Genomic DNA, 21,506 nt, shown 5'->3' on the forward strand with positions numbered 1-21,506 from the left:
AAACCAATAACTGTTCTGTCAAAACATTCTGGAAGAAGACAGTAAAGAGGAGTACAATTTTGTTCCCCCTCATTCTCATCTACCGCTGATCTAGTCTCAATCTCCACCGTTTTTGCGTACCTTCTCACCACTTAATCACCATTCTCCTTTTCTTAACACCTGCTATCGATCACTCACTTCCTCGCGTATCTCCTAACTTTCTTTCCATTTTCTTCAGCTATTTTCCTTTCTCTCATTCCACTCAGCAAGTCATTGGACAACTCCACTCAAGAACCAATGCGGAGTATCCTGTGCCAACACTGTTCAGGGTCTTCAGCATTACTGAGGGGAACGTGAATGCCCTCTTTGGAAAAAAATACCATAACTCGTTTCCCAAACTTATTTGCTTTCATGCAAGTGGAAGAGGAATTTTCTAGAAAGATGGGGATGGCGGGTTATTTCTTCTCTGCATCTCCCACAATAACTTTCTCTTCTCAAGGTTTTGATCAGTCGTGTGCTATAAATGGCCACTTTTCTGGTGTCTCCAGGACTTGACCAAGATAATGTCTCAATTCGGCCATGGCGGTTGTGCTTTGTAAAGATTTGCTCTGGAGAGTCTGGGTACCTGGCTCCTGAGCAATGGTTTACTGCATGGTTCTCCAGGGCCACCATATAAGAGTTCATCAAAAGGTGTCAGGCACTCCAATATCTCTCCAGAGATCTTGAACAATGCCCCCTGGAATCATACCTAGGTGCTATTTCAACTATTGGGGGAAATGACTTATGCAGTGTAATTTGTGGGTGGCTAGTACTGTGCACTGCTACCCTCATAATTTATCTCTGATTGGCTATGAGGGTGGCAAGTAGAGTGATGACTCTGCAAAGATGGGGTGTCTAATTCTTCTGTTTGTTTTGTTTCACCAGGAGCAAGGAGCGCATCCCGTTGAATGTCTGGGTCAGCGTGTCTCTGGAGCGCAGTGGCCGCAAGGGCTTGATGAAGATTAACAACGGGCAGCAGGTCACGGGCGAGTCTCCTGTAAGTCCTCATTTGATGTAGGTTGGCCATGGTCAACATTGATGGGGGGGTGTTCTATCAACAGTCGTCTAGGCAAACCCTGCATACATGTCCTCCTTAAGGTGAGACTTGTTCTATAGGGAAGCTCTTCTCCCATAGAAGACATTTTTTGTAAAAGGTAACAGGTACCTGATTATTGCCCAAAAAGCAGGTTCTTTGATCACATCATAGCACAGATTCTTAATTTAACCAGCAGGCTTGTCCTCCTTGTTCAAATGGACACATTTGCTTGCCCTCCACAGGTTGCTGCTCATCTACATCCTTCCTCCTACACTATCTTGGTAGGCCTACTTTCTCCTAGATAGACTCAAATCCTTTTGTCTCCAGAGTTCACACGACCTCTGGTCTTCTTCAGAGATGTGCTATGCTTTAGCACATCATTGGTGTCCATAGTTGGGCATCTCTGAATTAATGCGGGAGGACCAAGTGGTCAGATTGCAATTCTCCTGCCCCAAGACAGCACATGGCATAATGACATATCAGCATCCTTCGGTAGTATCTGGAGTTAGTCCTACACCATGCAGCTGTTCGCCCTGTAGGCTAGTCTTTTTTATGCATATTTTTGCTTTAGAGCTATTAAGTACCTTTTACCTTAAGAGTTGTTTAGAGGACCACCTTTTCTGTTAGAAAGGGATGCCTCCTACTGTTACCTCTTATGACCTACTCCTGCAGAGTCATTGCTGGAGCTGAAATTGCCATTTCTGTGTACATACAGTGCACCGGGCGGATTTTCACATAGCTCAGAGAAGACTGTATTGCTGATTTATTAAATTAGAATTGCATTAGTAATAGGAATGTGTAGGAGACATCTAATTTAAAACACATTTAAGGAAATTCAGCAGCACAGGTCTCAATGCAAAACAATGGCCTTTTAGCCATTCTTCTTAAGGTTCAAATTTGATGCATTTTTATTCTAGAGTTCAAGGATTCTGCAGATTGCAATTTTGAGACACATCAGCTGAGGGCAGCATTTCTGCAACATGACACCCTCTTAGGTGGGATGGAATGTTGTCCGGACCCTTACCAAGCTACGGCCAGTATAGGCATGTTACAACTTAGGGGAGCGGGCAGTGGGTTCACTTCCATGGAATGTAGTTTCATCAAGTTTTAACACAAAAAGTGTTTTTCCTCTTAAGCCAAACCAGTTGTCCTTAGTCATAAATTGACAGGCCACGACTAGACTTCTATATAATGTAAATAACAAGGACCCCCTGTGTAGAAAATCAATTCAGAGTACAGGGAACTAGACAGTGTAGAAAACTTTTTGGCATATTATCAACACAATGGGAGGGAGAAGTGGCAGGAAAACAATAATAATAAGACACAAGGATTATAAAAACCCATATCATTTAATAGGTATCATGATGATCACTTTAAAAACACTTAAAAAAAACCACATAAGTATAAATCAATAATATTCAAAAAGTCAAAAACATTCATCTGCAACATACAACAGATAAGTTAAAAATATATCATCACAGTGGCAATGTGTATTGTTCAAACACCATGATACCTATTAAATGATATGGGTTTTTATAATCCTTGTGTCTTATTATTATTGTTTTCCTGCCACTTCTCCCTCCCATTGTGTTGATAATATGCCAAAAAGTTTTCTACACGACTAGACTTCTACCATGCCAGTTCTTCCAGAAGCCCAAGAGAACTAATAAAGAATCGGTCACATGTATGTATCTGAGTCTAATCTGTCCATAATAGGCTTTAAGAGTCACTGACTTATTGGATAATCTCTTCTCCCAATAAGCCAGTCTGGTTTTAACACTCAGAGTTCAAGAGAGACACCAGCACATGTCCCACAAACTTTCTGGCATGCAAATTTTCTAAACCTATCTGATGTACTGTTTTTTCTCCTTTTTCTCTCCTCTTTCCCTCCCTCGTGTTTTGCACTGTCTGGATTTTCAGAAATCCCGTAAGGTACAGATAAGTATGTTTATCTACCGCCTCCACTTTGCATCCGGCATTTTCTTTCTCTCATTAAAACCAAAGCATCCCTCATGCTTCTCCATTTAGTTCGCACATCACTAGGGACCACAGAGCCCCTCTGCATTTCTTTTCTCCTTCCCGTCATCGGTCATTATTTCAGTAGCTAAGACGTTTACTTCCTTGCATTTTCAATAATTTTATCATCTTTATTTAATGTCGACTAGCGTGTAGTTAGAAATTTAACATTCTCTTTTATTTTTGCTGTGAACAACGCTTTCTAGCATAGATTATGCTTCTGGCAATGTGTGGGATCTCATTTTTTCCTATGTGTGTTTTGTTATGGGTGTTATTATTATACCAGCATTGTGGTTGATACCCCCTACTTAGTATCGTTTTGTTCATTTATCATTGTGATTTTTTGTTCATTTTTAATACTGGTGTGCAGTGCTTGATTAATTCTCGCTGAAAGATTTGTACCATTTATCATTGATAAACGGCTGCTGGACTCTCAAATGATAGGTGCTTTGCAGTGTGAACAAAATAAAGATTTATGTGCTGTCTAAAATACTGACATTTAACATTTGATCCAGAACCAACTTTGATAAATGTTATTAACAAAAATAATTTAAGACTCTAGAGCCTAGTCAGAAACTGCATTTTGTAGTACATTTAGCAGTACTACAGTTGTACTACAAACATACTATAAAATGCTGTTGTGTTGTATTGCAACATCATCTTACTACCACTATGTCCGGTGCTCCAGCTCACGTCTACATGGGTAGCATGTTACACTGTGTTGGGTGTGTGGTTGGAAGTGTGTTGTCTTTGTTATGATTCTATCTGGGAAGTGTTTCCATGTAGTCTGTGATGACCACCGAGGTGTGGTTATTGTGTTATAGCACACAGCACTTAACAGTTTGATAAATGAAGAAGTATGAGGGAGAGAGCCATGCAATTTATAGTTTTCAGCAAGCTGGCAGCTTTTGCAGCTCTTTATATTTACTTCACTGGGTTACCCATTCTAAGATATTTTGCTTAGAGTCCACCTACGTGTGGAAGTCTGTCAACTGCAGAGATCTCTTCACATTCAAGTACACATTTTAGTAGTACATTTGGGAGGGTCAGTGTGGAGCGATGGAAAATGAGGTCTATTTAATACTATAAAAGGAGAGGTGTTTGGCAGGAGAATGGAGGTGTTAATAGATAAGGGTAAGCGTGTTGCTATTCACAAACTGCCCTTCTTTAGTTACTACAGCCAAAAATGATACAAAACTGTTGTAAATGTACACCAGCTCAGAGCTGGAAAAACTCCAGCACCACACATGGCCAACTACTGGTACTGCAACTCCCTCCCATAAAAATAATGGAAGTAGATCAAATAAAACCTCACAGGAGCCAATGTTAAAATTAAATTAACTATTTAAACCATTTAAAAATATGAATACACTTTATTTAGTATTAAGAAAGTGTCCAAAAATGCATGTAATTATTATTTTTAAATTAACCTTTTTAAATATTAATTTTTATATTCTACACATTACAATCATTTTAAGTACATAACATATATATTTATTACTTTTTATATTCACCTTTAAATAACATTTTTATCTTAAAATCAAGTTAGTGCTGTAACATTTTCTTATACTCTGCATTTAAAATTAGTATATAAAAGTAGTTAGTATGCAACCTAAAAATATTTTCCTATTTTTTTTTTAAGTTTCATCTTTTCCCTATCATTTACCAAATGGAGATCTCTGCCCAGATTATGGAGGTCTCTGCCAAATATGCGGCACATGGATTATAGTCACAAAATCACTACCCCTAGTAACTTTATTGCCATATTTGACACTTTTCCTGACTCCACCCCCCTTTTTCTGGGGATGGGGTCATGTAAGTCTATACTTTTGAGTACCTTTACACTTGTAAATGATGTATATCCAAAAGTAGTAACATTACTAAGAAGCGTAAGAGTAGGTTTACTTGTAATAAATCTACACATGTAGATTTCCCTTTGTGACTAGGCTCCTACATTTCTAAGGAGGCTGTTACCTTTGTCTCCACAAACAGTCACATAGGCCAGAAAATCACTATGGCCACGCTGTCTTCAGGTTCTCCTTACGACCATCGCTTTTAGCAAAGTATGAATCCAGAAAGAAGAAATCAGTAAAGGTTTTGGTGACAGCAACCCAATTGATGAGGCACCAAGCTGAAAATCAGGTTATATTGATGGCTGTTTCAGGGATTTGCTTGAATAGGTCTAGTAAGAATTACATATTTTTTAAAATTTTGAGGTTTCATGGAGGAAAAGAAGCATTGATGATTAATGGAACCAGCCATCATTCGACTACACCCCATGTGCCAATGATGGTTAGGTAGCATTAGGCTTGCAGTCTGTCTTCCCTTATACCAAAATGAAGCTCTGTGTGGCTCCTGTAAGACTTTCTTTCAACTTTGTTTGCTGGTTAAGAGAACCACATGGCTCAATAAACCATTGCATCCAGCAAGGTCTAAAAGGGACTGCCAAGGCACAGCATTTGGGCACTTACAATGTTAGGGGGGCAGCGGACACTGCACTGAATCTCCAAATGGAGAATTGGTCAGTATCAGCCGTCCAGCTCTGAGAGTTATGACTTGGAGTTGTGCATGGCCACACAACTCTCCATCCTTGCATCAAAATATTCAAAAATAAACCTTGCCATTGATAATAATAAATTCTTTGTTTGATTATTTAAAATCTTACAATATTACCAAATATATAAAAAATTAAAAAGATACATTAAAAGCAGTTACATCCTAAAAAAGGTTCGTTAAAATTTCATTAAGCTCATATTTTTTAATTTATTCTCCCAATTTTTTAATTACTAGCATTAAGAACATTACGAAGGCAGCGTTTATGATTATATCATTTGAGTGAAGACAAATTTTCAGTGCCTGACTGCATGTCCTTATTCTACGTATATTAAAATGCAATTTAATTGATGTGCGTCTTTCATTACGGAGTCCTGTACAAATACATAAAAGGTGGACAATATTATCTTCAACTTTACAAAGTCTGCATAATGTGTTACTCTTAGTTTTTTTTCCACGGGGGGGGTGACTAAGGCCCGGTAGAGTTCCAAATCTCGCTTTTAGGAGACATTGTTTACTTTTTTCAGACCAGGGGATTTCCAAGTATTCTTGTACTTTCTTTTTTTGATATCCATTAATTACCGACCATGAATGCTTTCTTTTTGCAAGAGTATCTTTATCATGTATAAGTGATAGGTGGTTTGTTGTTCGATTTACTATTTTTTTAAACGATCCATTGGTTATCGTGTTATTCCAAATTGGCAAGATTACAAACTCTTCTATTGCTTCATTAAGATACTTCCATGCAGATGACTTCATATTATTATTTATTTCTTGCCAAAGTAACTTAGATATATGATTATCATGGTAGTTTTTTATCCGATACCAGGTTTTGATAAACTGGCCTTTTCGTGCAAAATATTGATTATTTAAACTGAATTCCAATCTAATTTGTGCTGGTGATGCATTGTTTGGAAGATAAAAAAGAGATTTGTATGTCTTTGAAAGAACATTTTTTATTAGATCAGCATCCTTCCCCATTAATGCCTCACTGCCGTATGCTATGGTTGGTAGTAATTTAGCCCCTATAATTTTCAAGAGCGGCCGATAGGTTAGGTTCCCAAGCGATTTCTGTGATATCCTGAATGCTGCAGTTAGCGCATTAGCTTTTCTTTGTATATCTAGTTTTTGTAGATGATAATTTCCCTTCTGGTCGAATAGTACATTGGCCCCAAAGTCCCTTATAAGGGTCAATTTAGTAGATCTATTCTTTGCATCCATTGGTCATGAAAAATAGCTTTTGATTACATCAGCCTCAAAGCTAGTTATGTTTCAGTGGTCATTACAACAAAGCAAACTCAATATGAGCACTAATACTCCGAACAAACCTAGTTTTACAAACCAAATACAAATAAAAAGTACTCTAAAATGGAAGGCCTAGAATCATACCTAAAGAAAACTGAGACAATCCGTGAAAGCGCCATGGGGCCATACAGATGGAAGATGTGCACCATGTAAATACTGAACATGTAATAAAGAGGTAGTAATTGTTTGATAGAGAAGCCTCATAGACTCTCGGACACAAGAATTAGAGAATTGTGCCTTTCACAGTCATTGAAGCAGAAGAGAATTCATTTTCAGCGTGAAACTGGCGCTACTGCGAAAGCAGTGTAGGTATGACTCTAAGGGACTGCTGACCTTTCCTTGATTGAAAGCAGAAGATTTGTGAGACAAGGTATGTGGAGATGAGTCAATGTCCCATGATGACCCAGCGTGTTTGGGATGAGATCTTGAAAGTTTCCTCATAAAATGTTGATCTGTTTTACAGAGGCGTCACCGCCATTGGAACGCTAAGGCCTGCATTACACGTTTCCAGTGGTGCTGTTAATGATTGTTACTGGCTTCATTGGAACATCATGTTTTCGAGTTTCACATATAAAGCAGCCAAAATCTACTGGAGAAGAATGGGAAATTAGCAGAAGAATCTGTGTGGTATTCCTGATTCTCATTTCTCGGTTAAATCTCAGAGTTCCAATTGTATTCTCTTGCAATTCCCAGCCCTGGAGTTACCAGTGCCCCTGCTATTGGCAGTGGCATAGCAAGGTCAGGTGGTACCTAGAGCTGACATTTTTATGCCACCCCCTCCCACATTGAAATGATTTAAATAAGGAGAAAAAAGATAGTTACATTTATTTGTGCTATTTTGTCACCCTCCTCAGTGATGACACCCGGGGCGGCCCGCATCCACTTCACCCCCCTTCTTATGCCACTGGCTATTGGTAACTCTGGTAGTGCACAGTTATGAGGCCCTAATGAAGTCCAACAGCATTTTGATGCAAGGGGTATCCAGTGAACTCCCTGAAGTGCTTTGTGAAGTTTGGGAGATTTCTTACATCTTGCAAAAACACCTTGATGATGCAAGTATTCATAACCTGGTTCTATGATATGCAGAACAGCAAGACGGAAATATGGTAACCCTGGTACCTCAAAACGTCTACTTCCAGGAAAATGAATCACGAGATGTGATCCACAGGGCAGAAACATGTGTACAACATTGATCCTGGTGCAAAGAGCATAAAACAAAAAAAAATTTGATAGCAAAACATAACCAAAAGTATTGAGGCAAGACGTCAGACTTCTTCAAATACTGCAGCTGAAAAAAAGGCGTAGCAGCAGACAAACTGATGCCTGAAAGTAAAATAATATGAAATAATAATTACGCATCATACAACAGGAAAGCCTAATGCTGAATCTCTGGATTTAGAATCCAGAATATGGATTCTATTGATTCTGACTTTCAGTTACAAACATTGTTTGAAAATCATGTAGATGGCATTTCACAATTAATTGAGAACAATAATGTGGCATGGGCTATAAGAAACCCACTTTGAAAACCTGGATTGCAAGCAAAAATATACCCCACACAAGTCGCATCCTTTTCAGGAATATAGGCAAAATGCCTGCAGAGCTCGAACCTATATATGAATCTTGTTTTTGGTCCTCGGGGGCCGGACCCACCCAGATTTCCAGCATACCTAGAAAATTAATGTTTATACAGTACATCTCTATGAGGGAACATTTACATAATCAGATGTTATCCTGAAAACCTGGTGTGTTTCGGCTTGCTATGACGCATATTGAACACCCCTGCAACAAAGTTGTGTAGCTAGAGGAAGAGGTTCACTAGATACAAACACAAACTAACCTTTACCTTGATTGGAGCAGCTTCTGGTCACCGTGAGCTGCTCAAAAACACAGATTACGGTTCTTTCGGCAACTCTGGAGAGAAATTGCACCAGGCAAATAGGTGCTGGGTGTAGTAACTGAATATGAATGTAGTCAGATGACAGAAATATTTGGTTTAGTACCAAAAATTAGGAATTTTTACAAGGTCCTTTCGTGCATTGGCTACTGTAGGGGATCGATGCTTTTCTAGACAAGGGGGCATTGGAGGAAGACCCAATGACAGAGGACAAGGAGTACATGCACCAATGTTCAATATTCTGTTAGCCTCTAGCTAGGTTTGCGCTGCTCGTATAATCATACATATAAATACACCACATCATTTCATAGTATCTTTCTTAATAAAGGATGGCTACTTACGGACCACATAGCATTACATGGGTGAGAACACAGGCGTTTTAGGTACTGCATTTGTAAGTAGAAGTAGCTCGGTGTTGCCTGTCTGCTCTCACTGTGCCTGGTGGGTTTTGTTTCGAATCGTCGTGTTTGCGGCCGACCCAGCAGCGAGCTATCTGGATGACGCACGTCGCTTTGGTCAGGCCCAGAGCAGGCGCCGCGGGAGAGCGACCAGTGCCTCCGGCATTGGTTCCTAGGGAACGGCGAGCATGCAGAGGCTCGTAGTCGTGCTGTTCTCTCGCCAGTGATCAAGTGAAAGCCGTCGTCTCAAGGACTTGTGAAGACAAAGTGAACCGCACGCACCGGGGGAACAAAAAATATGGAGATTCACAAATCGCAGTTTCCCACTGCTGTCAACAGGGGGCAATGCTGCTCTGATTTGAGACAGGAAAGGACACGGAGAACTACATGTATTTTTTCGAAAGGTTTATTTACGTCCATTTGCTGAAGTAGCCGGGTTATCGTGTTTTAGGATCCAGCGTAGAGGGGAGTGATGGATGCGGAAGTGAGAAAGATGTATATTTTTAGAGTTTGTGGTATGCGGTCAGCTTTGATGATCTCGGCAGGGCCCTTTATTGTGGTGGTTATGCCTTTTCTTGTATGTTCTCAATCCCATTTCCTGTGTTGTCTGTGACAGGAGGTGGTCCACTCCTTGATCTTATGGATCTAGAGGAGGAAGCAGCTGGTGATGAGGGGGTAGGGATCCGAGGTCAGTGGATAGGTAGGTGGGCTGGCATAGCCTGCGTCTGTGCACTGCCCACGCCAGCAAGCACTATATGCCCGTCCTTTGAAGATGAAGGCTCAGGGGGTGAATCGGTCTGTGGCATCATACGGTGGCACAGATTACATTCGATTGAGACCAGGACGACTAGAGTTACTGTCCTCCACCTTGTGTGTAGTCGTAGGGGTCAGGGAAGACATTATTTACTATCTATCCTCCTGGAGCCAAGCAGCAGCAATCCTCATTCTGGGTTTGTATATGATGGTTTGTACCCGGGTGTGCTAATCCCCCAGACTCTAAATACAGTGTTCCAGATTTAATCACAATGCTATCAATACACACATTTTTGTCAAAATAAACTGCAAATTTTTTAACACAGCTGCTTTAGCTGGTACATATATTATATCATTTGTATAGAGCGTACTACCCGCATGTGCTTACTATTCCCATGTGAGGCTTAAAACTGACAGAAAAGAAGGGGTTCACTTTTTTTAGGGGCTGATGTAAGTTTGAAATGCACAGGATTTACAGCGCTTGTTTTCAGCGGCTTGAGACTGTCGCTTAAAACAACTCTTTCAAAGTAATTTATTTGAGAGTTTTTGACTGCTCAGTCAAACGGTGTCTGGTGCAGGGAGAGCTCCTGACCCGAGGAAGAAAGAGAGATGATGGCTAGATTGGGGCAGAGGCATGAGTGGGACTTCAGTTGTCGGTCTTTTGAGGTACAGCCACTTGTGCTGCATCCAGTTCTGGACACCCTTCAGATAGAAGGTCCTCTGATGGCTGTCCACGATCAATCTTTGAGCTTAAATTAGTTGTGGCTGTGATCAACATGTAAAGATTGACTCACGGAATGCCAGGCTGTTAGCTAGAGTGGACAAACATATCTGAAAATGTAGTGACAAGAGTGCTGGCCCTCACACAGTGCCTTATTTGGTATTTTCTGATGAAAAGGAGCCCGTCTTGAATTGTTCAGCGCATTTGTTTAGAAAGGATGTGAATCAGGCTCATGATTTTTTCTTGTGCTTCAGAATATGAGAATAGGCCCTCCAGCAGTACTTTATAGTTGCGTGTGTAGAATGTGGAAACATAATCTTAAGCAGCATACAAGCATGACCATTGTCATGGAAGGAAATCTTACACGGTTTCATAGATGCACTTTAGATGCAGAGACAAAATCTGTTTGAACGTCCCTCAGCAGCCGCTTGGTTGCTCGGTGAGTATTTGCCTATGCCGTTAGCTCACAGAGAGGTTGGAGCTGTTTTCTGCTGTGGGCATGGCATCAAGCCAGATTTGTTTTTGAGCAATTGCATGTTCATTGCATGTTTGAAGTTTGAGTACTAACCAGTAGAGTGAACTGCTTGTGAGACTGTTTATAATGGGGACTGGCACTTTACAAATCTCAGTGGTGGTGCATGAGTTTTGGAAGGCCTGCAGCATTGTGCAATTTAGCAAGTGCAAACTGGTGTGAAAACCAGCTGGAGCGCTTGCTGTGATTCATATTGATTACAGAAATCAGCAGTGGTTGAGAGTACAGGTGAGAGGTTGCTTTTAAGGAACCTTTTTTGTTGTGAAAGAATCTCGAGAGCTTGAGAGTTTTCCAAAGGGGACAAAACATTTTGGACAGGTGCCCGGACTTCCATTTCTTAGTGAAATAGTTAAGTGATTGGATTTGTCACTCCTCTAATGAGGAATGAATGTCGGTCTTTTTTAACATTTATTGTATGATTAAGTTGGTCAGTGTGCTCATTCTTTGGTTTCGACCCAGATCATAATCATTCGAGAGCCCTACCCATCCTTTGCATTTGACGATGATCATCGGTGAACTTGTTTACTTTTCCATTGCTCGCTGGTGGTGGTCGACTGGTACATTTTAGGTAGGGAAGGGCTGGCGCCACTTTGTCCTTTAGGTACATCTGTGGGTGATGTTGTCAATGAGTTTTTAATGGCTGAGCAAAGCTACCTGTGTGAATTATTAGCGAGCAGTTCCTTCTTGACATTGTAAGCTTCTTCTTGGGCTTTCTCTTTTTTTTAAATAACATTTTACATCTGATCTCACCATGAATGAGGATGCTTACCATGGCGTGGTCAGGCCATGAAAGGCCTTTACAGTTAATGATCATGAGCTCCAAAATTAAGAACAGAGCAAGTCTATGCTCTTCTGTGTTGGTTGGCTGCCATCCTGGTTGAGTAAATCAAAGCATTTTAGCCATTTAATGTGATGTTGACCGATGTCAAGATTCAGCACAGTGAAACATATGTTTGAAATTAAGTGGAAAACCCGGGTGAGGAAATTCTTTCAAAAATTATTTTGGGGGGGTATCATACAACACGGGACAAGAGCAGAAAATAAAATTTGCAACCAGATATTTGGATGAGTCATATGTTGAGCATGGAATTTCCCTACTGGCCAGTGGCTTGTGATAGATGGTTCCTTCCCCTCACCCCCCATCTCTGTAGAGCGTGCAAATGTTGGTTGCAAGGAATCTTTGACCAGGTCTTGGTGAGAGCAAGAAATTGAGGTGTAGTCATCAAGTCAAACGAGGATGCTACATGAGTTCTTGGTGGTATTCCTGGATTCTGGGTGAGACCACATTAAATATTTGGGGGATGGGGCTGGAAGGATCTAAATGGGTTTGTTTTCCCTGTTCTTGGGGGCAGAAAGACAGAGGTTTCCTGGTGGTGTGGAACAGAGTGGTAATTAGATAGTTTTTACCAACCCCCCTGAATCTGCAGAATATACAAGGATAGGTATTTTTTCTGGATCTGGATCGAGAAAAGGGTATTTCTTTTTTGCGATTCTAGTTTTGTTCCAACAGTCTTTGGAAAGTTTTACTATCTCTGTCATCAGAATAAACAGCTACATTTTTCTAGTTAAGAGTCACCTACCAGTCAATAATAAACCACTATTTTGTTGGTCTCTTGACACAGCATCCACTATGGTCATCAGAAGGTGCATATAGCACCCAGGGGTACTTGCTAAATTGGTCATTCAGTGCTGTGCATTACAACCAGGAAATCTTGCTGTCTACCTGCTTTAGAATGAGAGTTTTTTGGTGGAACACATAAAAAGGAATTTACAAACTACTTTTCTTTAGGCTCCAGGCATCAGGCAACCAGTTGGCTGCTTGCTTCTGGTGCCTTTTTTGCGTTCCAGTGTTTTGGCGAGAAGTTGAGTAGATGTCGTTGAGATCCAGATTCTGTTGTGACTTGACTCTGCCTACTGTGCTGTTTTTCATTGTGTTGATACATGGTCTCCCCTTGATGTTAAGTCATTCTGATCTTACCTCTCTATTGCCTCAGGCACCACATACTGCCTTGAACTTGAAGGAGCCACTCTATGTGGGAGGAGCCCCCGACTTCAGCAAATTGGCACGAGCTGCCGCCATCTCTACAAGCTTTGTAGGAGCCATCCAGAAGGTAAGGACCTGACCGGCCCATGCAGCAGCATTTGTGAAATAAAACGAAACTATTGAAACATTTAAAATCAAAATTACGAAAAAAACCAATCTACAACAAAGAATGTTATGTGACTTAAAACAAAGGAAAAACCATAAACCTAGTAAAACGTCTAAAAGTGAGTAAAAGAGCTGCCAAACAAGAAGTCTAGAGTACCAAGGAAAAAAGAGTTCAAAGGTTTTAGGCCTGCTGAAGAAGGCGATAAATATGTAAAAATAGAAATATATACAACGAAAATGTGGCCATGTAAAGAGGACTTGTGGAACTAGTGGAGCGAGAAAAGTAGTAGTACAGGAACAAAAAAATTGGCAAATTGACAGACCTCAAGAATAAATCAAAAAGGTAAAGAAAGGCTAGCAGAAAAATAAGAAAGGATGGGCCAAGAGCAATAACTGTGTAATGAAAAAATAAACAAAGCACTATGGGCAGTGTTTTTCTGTAATGAAAGTAATGTGAACAAAACGTGATTGCTTTATGGTTGAGATGTTGACTTTGATCATAGGATAGAGCTTACAACAGAGTTTGTTTCACAGAGCTCATGCCCTTGTCACAGTCTACTTGGTCTCGCTTTCTCTTCTATGCCAGACTGTATGCCATGCACAACAACTTCGGTTCCCCAAGATCAAGGTCACACGGAGGTGCTTGTATCCACTCACGGTCTTTGAACTGTATTTTATTGCCGGTCTTTCATTTCATGAGGCACTAGCCCTGATGCTAGCGCATCTCTGGATCCACCTTTCGTCCCTGCCAGGTTTCCCAGGCCCATGCACGAGCTGTTCCAGTCTTAGGTTTTTCTTTGAATTCTGGAACTTGTAGTCCTAATTACTCCATTTTGAGATCAGGTCTGCACGTCTCAGAATTCAAAGAAAAAAACCAGGACTGGAGAAGCTCATCATACATGAACCTGGCAACTATGTCCTATTAATCCTCATTGGATACCTGACCCTCCATAGACTTCCATTTTGTGGTGAATGTTTCAGCATTGCACAATGCTGCGGGTATAATTCACTGTGACACGGAAGGCTATAGTATTGCGGTATCCCACCTAGATTAAGTTTGCTATCTCAATCCAAGTTAAATTCATTTACAGTACATCTGAAGGCAACACATTAACTTAGTGATGCATAAAAATCTGGAATGGATTTAGCTATTCAGGTACATATGGTGGATGCGCACCTCTCTTTTAGAAGATGCCAGAGCTGGAGAAAGTCACTTTTTCAGCTTCAGGTTGTCTGGGTTGCAGAAATCTTCCTTCGTTAAAACACACACACAGATTTTCTGGAGTTACAAGGCATACTATTTCTCGCATATGATTCTTGTAGTTTTGAAGGTGTCTCCTGTGCAGCTCTATGCATTTCGCTAACCTTGGATAGTTTTCACATATTTTTGTGTTTCACACAAATGTCCATATGCACAAGGGCAGACAATTATTGACAGGCTAACATGGAGTATGCCAGACCGCCACGGTCTTAGAATGCCGGTGCTCCATCCCACTTTTTTTTTTCCAGACTTTTTATTGATTTTTTAAAGGGAAAGAAAAAGGACCATGAATAAGCATTTAAGTAAAAACACATACATAAGTAAAACATAATTACACAAAAAATGAATATAAGGCGGGGGTAAAGGGTTAAAGAGACAATCTTGTATTTTAGTCGTTTGTGGTGCGAGGGTTGATGAGGGGGGGCAATACGATATAACTCTTAGCTTAACCTCATGTATGTGTGTGGCTGGAATAGACACAGAGCACCCTGCTGAGTGCTGTTTGGCAAAATGTAATACAAAGTTGTTGAGGCAAAAGCAAGAACTTAAAATACATTCGAATGGTAAACAATACAGGTTGTTCGATACAAGTACAGAAAGGAGCTAGCAGTCTGATATTCGTATAACCCTAGTGCAGTGCACTATATAAGATTTTAGTCCCATGCTGAGAACAGAAGTGATTACTGGAGTACAAGAGACAAAAGTATTGTGATTGTCGGTGCACCAAGTAATGAGGTGCTCGATCTCTTGTCAAGCAGAATGGTCTAGTCTCTTTGCTGCCTCCATTCAATAGATTAACGTTCTAAAGGCCCCTGTCCCGCTTACAAACTCTTTGTTGACGTAACTGACTTTTGAAGGATACACCTTTGAATTGTGGAAGTGTCTCTGTCATGTACCTTGTTCTTTGGACCAGGGGCTTATGTCCAACATATTAATTCTGTCAGAGGGGGTCTGTTTTTCTTAAGGCCCTGATTGTCTGTATGCTGTCTCTGATGCCTCTTGGTTCCAATTTCATACTTTCTATCTTCTTCCCCAGATCACAATCAAAGGGATCTCCATATTAAAGGAAGAGAACATCAGACAAGCAATAGAGATTTCACCTTACCGCTCCCATCCATGCACTAGAACCCCCCACCCGTGTCAGAACAGCGGCAGTTGCCACCCGAAGATGGAGAGTTACGAGTGTGTTTGTCATAGGGGATTTTCAGGGGCACACTGTGAGAAAGGTAAGGACGTGGTGCATGGCAGTGCATTGATGCTTGTTCTGCATTGGAACTGTGGTGAGTGTGGATTGCAGGGTCTTCATACAGGAGTCTCACGCCATTCAGGCAGGAGGTCAGTTTTTTTTTCATGTTAAGCCCCTAGATTACAGCCTCGGCAGGTAGGTCCTGTCCGCTTCATCCTCCCTTCAGCTGTAACTCTCTACTAGCCGCAGCTCCATACCAACATTCTAGGACATCATTCACTCTCAGCATTCCAGACACCAGCTCAGACATACAGGTAATGGGGACTTGCAGGATACTACAACCTCCCTTTCTTACAAAAAATACAATAATGAACAGCCAGTCCCTTGAATGTAAAGTACAAGGACAGTCATTCACAATGAATCTTCAACATGTCTAACTTACGCATTCACCCATTTACAACCGATTTAACTCTCCAGTACCCACACAAACGCACACAGAAAACAAAATGCAGTCACTAAAGGACTGTAACCAAGCAAGTCATGAAGCTACCATGCCACATCTTAAGAAACACAACAAAAAATAGGTTGTGATTACCCGTGCAAAATGGTCCAAAATATAAAAGTCTTGTGAACTCCTTGGACATGAGGCCTTACCATCACAGATCCACATACTCACAATGACGCCTCACAAAATGTATTCATGAAGAACATGTAGTCACAGATGCACAATCATGCAGCAGCCAGGGCACAGAAAGCACCGGCTTCCCCATCATCCCATAGGCTACAAAATAAAACACAAATGGAAAGTCAATCCATGCCACCTCAACCCTAACTTCTCTTTACCATACTCCGAACACAGCAATAGCCTACCCAAAGCCATCAACAATTTCAAAAAAGTTATCAACCCCTGCAGTGATTTCCATACCCCCCCCCAACAGAGCAGTACAACAAGATTCAGACCCAAGACCAGTTGGGACCCAGAGGAACTTAGGCTGTTGAAATGCCACTGCACACAAATGGAAAATGACCCAGGACAATGCAGACAATAGCACATCCAAATCCGCCCTACTACGCTAACACCAAATGATCCGTACCACCAAACACGCTGCTCTGGCAGATCACATCAATGCCCGCACCAACAGAAGCAAAGAAACCTTAGCCACCCACTTTACGAAGCGATACGGCAGCCCTAATACTCCGGGACCTCTCCACAGTGTTTGACACAATCGCCCACCCCATCCTCATCCAATGCCTACACAACATTGGAATTCAAGGACACATTTTCCGATGGATCTGCTCCTTCTTGCCTGGAAGGGCCCAGTCAGTTAGCCTAGCACCGTACACCTCAGACGCCAGTAACGTCATCTGCACAGTTCATCAAGGATTCTCTCTGAGCCCGACCCTCTTCACCGCATAGATGATCCCACTAGCCAGCATAGTTTGCTCTCATGACATCGATGTCCTCTCTTATACTGACAACACACAACTCATTCTCTCGCTCACAAACAGATTCCCTGTACCCGGATCAAGTTCAATGCCCTCGTGACTGAAATCACCCACTGAATGTAGGACAACTGTCTAAAAATGATCTCCGACAAGACCGAAATTGTGATCTGTGGGAAAGGCACATCACAGCAGGAATCCACCTGGGGGCCAGCAGAGCGTTAACCAACACCCGCCCACACCAAGAGCCTTGGGATCATCATCGACAACAGACTCTACATGACCACCCAATTCAAAGCCGCTACTTCCTCATGCTTCCGTACTCTGAAGATGCTGAGGAAGATTTTCAAATAGCTCCCAATCAGCACCCATAAAACCGCCACGCACACAGTGGTCACAAGCAAACTGAACAATGGGAACACCCTCTATGCTGGGATCAACAAAAACCTCTCCAGAAGGCTGCAGACCATTCAGAACTCAGCGGCCAGAATCACTCTCAACCTTCCACACTGCACACAAATCACACCATACCTTAAGGAACTCCACTGATGGCTCCCCATTCACAAATGAGCACAATTCAAGCTCCTCACCCACATTTCCAAGGCAATACATAACACTGGCCCAACATACCACAACAATCCCCTCTGCTTTCACAAACCTTCCAGATACCTCTGCTCATCCAGACTTCTCCTTGCACAAATTCCACGTATACAGAAAAACGAATTTGGCAGTCAACCCTCACCTACATCTCTCCTAAAGCATGAAAACAACATGTCGCTACACTTAAGAGCCTCCTCATTTATTTAATTCAGCAAGAAGCTGATGACCTGGCTTTTTGGGTCGTTCCATTAGGCCATAGATGTGGCTAGACACCGCTGCTCAGCACCAGGATACCCCCGGTGATAATGCACGCTGCAAATCTGCATAACATAATAAATAACATAATTACTCTAGCACAAGACCTGTCCTCACCTGTTATCACAACTACACTCATACCCAATACCCCTAGACATCCACCTATCAACACCAGAACAGTCCAGCAATACAGCCACTGACTTCAGACCATGTTAACAGGTAAAGATGTGACCGCCTTCAAATTCACTAGAGCTACATCAAACCCTACCTGCCTAGCCGATTGAGCTGATGCCAGTAGCGGAAGGATTTGAGGGTGGGCGCCACCAAACTAGTCATCCATGGTCACAGGGCCATCTTCCTTCTCACAAAGTCCTCCTACCCTGACAAAAATTGCTTCCAACTGCCACCAGAGTCTTGCTGCATTTTTTACACGGGTAGTAGGTAGGTTATTTATTTCATGTTAGGCCTTTAGGTACAGCAACTTCCGTGCTCCATCCTCCCTCCAACTGGCCCCATCGACTAGTTTTCACTCTTGACCACACACCAACATTCTATCACAGGAATTCACTCCCAGCATTCCAGACAGAAGGGTAGTGGGGACACGCGGGACACTACTGACTGACTTTTGATCATGGGAGGGTTGATGTCTAGTCCTGGGTTTGGAGGGTAAGGAGGGGAAATGTAATGAACTTTGGTAATCTGTTGCAATTGCTCATTGTTGGGAGGGTGTTGAGGGAACGTTTTGAATTCTGGTGAATTGATCAATACACAGGAGAAGGAATACATTTGAAAAACTCTTGGATCTGCTATACAGTTTGACCTCGTTGGATAAGCATTTTTCTTTTGAAAGTTTATTTTTGGGTGTTTAAAAAATGCTATGTTGATAAAGATTTGACTGGCTGATTTTTAACACCTCCAGTGGTCATTGAGAAGTCGGCAGGGGATTCAGAAGCCATTGCATTTGACGGCCGAACCTACATGGAATATCACAACGCAGTAACGAAAAGGTAAGCCAGGTTCCACCGCCTTCTTTGCTCACCCCCCCCCCCCATGCTTTCCCTGCATTAGGATGGAACGTGTAATGCAAAAGATTTGCCTGCCAAAACTTTCTGGTAGGAATCTTAACTGCCTGTAATAGCGAGGTCATAAAACTTGGGACCTCACATCCTCTTTGCTGTTTTTGTAGTTCGATTAAACATAATTAAAAAAAATACAGAGACTTGAAAATGACGTAAGTGAATTAAAACATAATCCAAATCATCCTTCCTCCTACCAGTCAGTTTCGAGCCACTTAGATCAAACAGAGAGAGCAAAAGGACCCAAATGTCATTCTTTGTCTAAAATGTAGCTTTTTCTCACCACCAACCGTCCTACCATGTACTCCACAGTATGTTCTATTGAACATATTGATTTATAATCTGTGCATCAAACAAAAACGCTTAAAATACCGGGCTTTTCACATGTCATTGCTCAGTGAGCAAAAGAAGGCTTTATGAAATCTCAGACTGTAACTGACCCACCTGAGCCTTGCAGCTCAGGTGGGTCAGTTACTCAGGATGATGGCATGCATTATGCGCCGGTCGTGGGGGTCCTTTGCCTTTGTCGGATTCCTGGACTAAACACACAGAACATCTCCTTGTTTATCTTTGACTAGTGTGCTTTTGCTGCCCAATCTCTTTCAGAAAATGTCCACAACCTGCAGTTTAAAGCATAATTTCTCCTGACACCCACTATTTCCTACTTTGTTAGGGTTACCACCTGGCTGGTGAGTGGCAGCATAAAAACACCCAGGGGTGATATTTTTTAATTGCATTTTTACCTTTTTTAGAACGAATTTAAACAATACAAAGTAAATAAAACAATCACAGGCAGTGGCATATCTTTCACGGCTGGGATGAAGTCTCTGCTATCATAAGCACGATGTAACCTCCGTTCATAGACTTAGCCCGTCGGTATTTTACCAGGCTGACAAGAGCAGTATTTGACCTGAAGTTTTTCTGCACAGAATTCCATATTATTCTCTCCGTGATTAAAGCTCTGCAGTGCTTAGGAAACTGGTGGTTGTTTGTGTCTAGATGGTCACTTCCTCTCAATTTCCTGCCTGTCGCGCTAAGTCCATGGCCATTTCCTCCAGGCCCACACCCTGTCCTGTTTTAGCCTCTGAGAGCAATTTGAGGTCCCAGAATTCGCACGCCTTTCCTTTCCCTTGCCATGGGCATCTCCCTAAGCTGGCGTTTCGCTGTATGCCAGGCTATCGTGTGATTCTACCGGATGCCATCAGCCTATGGGTACTCTTATTTGTCCAAAATAGCCAAAACTGCAGTGCACATGTGATAATAGCAGAGGATCTAGACATTTGTCGAGTGCAAAAATGTATGGCAAAGCAAGTCCGTGTAAAGCCACCCCTGGAGCAGATATTATGTGGCACCCGGTCTGTGCGGACGGTGGTATTGACCACATAACCGTAGCATGCTTTCAGTTTGCATCATGGTGGGCAGGTTCTACCATGTTTGGGGTAATGGCTTGTCTTTGATCAAAGCTCCTGCTCACCATGGATCAGTAGTTCCTCACATTTGGCGAACAGACGGTTATTCCTTTTGGTGGAATGAATATTTGAGACTCTGAGACCTCCTTGGGCGTGCAGTGTTCTGCATATCGAATCTATCTGGACCCTCATGAAAAATGATTTGAATCTTTCCAGACTGCACTAAAGGTTGTTTGAGTCAGCCTTTGAACTTTTTTTGTCAGTTCTTATGATCATGGAAAACCACATGCAGTTTTATTTGTGACAAATGGTGAAAACTACGGATATTCCTTATCATCATGATTACTATAGACCCAGTTCCTAATCCCTTCCAAACTCTGATTTTAGTGCAAACTCCTGTTTGCCGTATAATTGGGATTATATATAACTGGTGTGGTTAGAGCGTGCAGGCAAAAACCATACCTTTCAAGTTTGCACATCTCAGAACCAGGGTAAAACTATCGTTGTACAGCATTTTGCCCCATTCCGAGCTCCATAACTCAGTGTGGTGCGGTAATTGCATACAAGGAGGATACTCAATCCAAAGTATTTCTTGGGGGCACAATTACCACCTGAAATTGCGTGGGTGTTATGAAATCTACTGTTGCCTCCTAAAATTGCAACAAAATAAACCTGAATTAGTTCAAAGTTAATGCTTTACTCTTTGTGGCATTACCTTGACATTACTGGTTTTCAACAGAGCTGCTTAAGTGAGATTTATTTATTTATTTATTTATTTATTTATTCAAAGTTTTATATAGCGCGAACAAGATCCTTACAGATATCAGAGCGCTTCACAAAGACAGGGTAGGGGCAGTAGGGATGAACAGAAGTAATGGGAGCAGTGTAGTAGTCACTA

At 41.7% G+C, this 21,506-nt stretch overlaps 1 protein-coding gene across 6 annotated transcripts in view; it reads left to right on the forward strand.

Moving 5' to 3' along the window:
- AGRN (agrin) overlaps positions 1-21,506 on the forward strand; it is a 727,720-nt gene that overhangs the window by 687,777 nt on the left and 18,437 nt on the right. For all 6 annotated transcript variants that reach the window (XM_078642355.1, XM_078642356.1, XM_078642357.1 and 3 more), the window contains 4 exons: positions 904-1,015; positions 13,224-13,340; positions 15,676-15,865; positions 19,043-19,130. In XM_078642355.1, coding sequence (XP_078498481.1) covers positions 904-1,015; positions 13,224-13,340; positions 15,676-15,865; positions 19,043-19,130 — 507 coding nt within the window. The remainder of the gene's footprint in view (positions 1-903; positions 1,016-13,223; positions 13,341-15,675; positions 15,866-19,042; positions 19,131-21,506) is intronic.

The sequence above is a fragment of the Lissotriton helveticus genome, chromosome 5_1, assembly GCF_964261635.1.
Source record: "Lissotriton helveticus chromosome 5_1, aLisHel1.1, whole genome shotgun sequence".
Classification (NCBI taxonomy): Eukaryota; Metazoa; Chordata; class Amphibia; order Caudata; family Salamandridae; genus Lissotriton; species Lissotriton helveticus.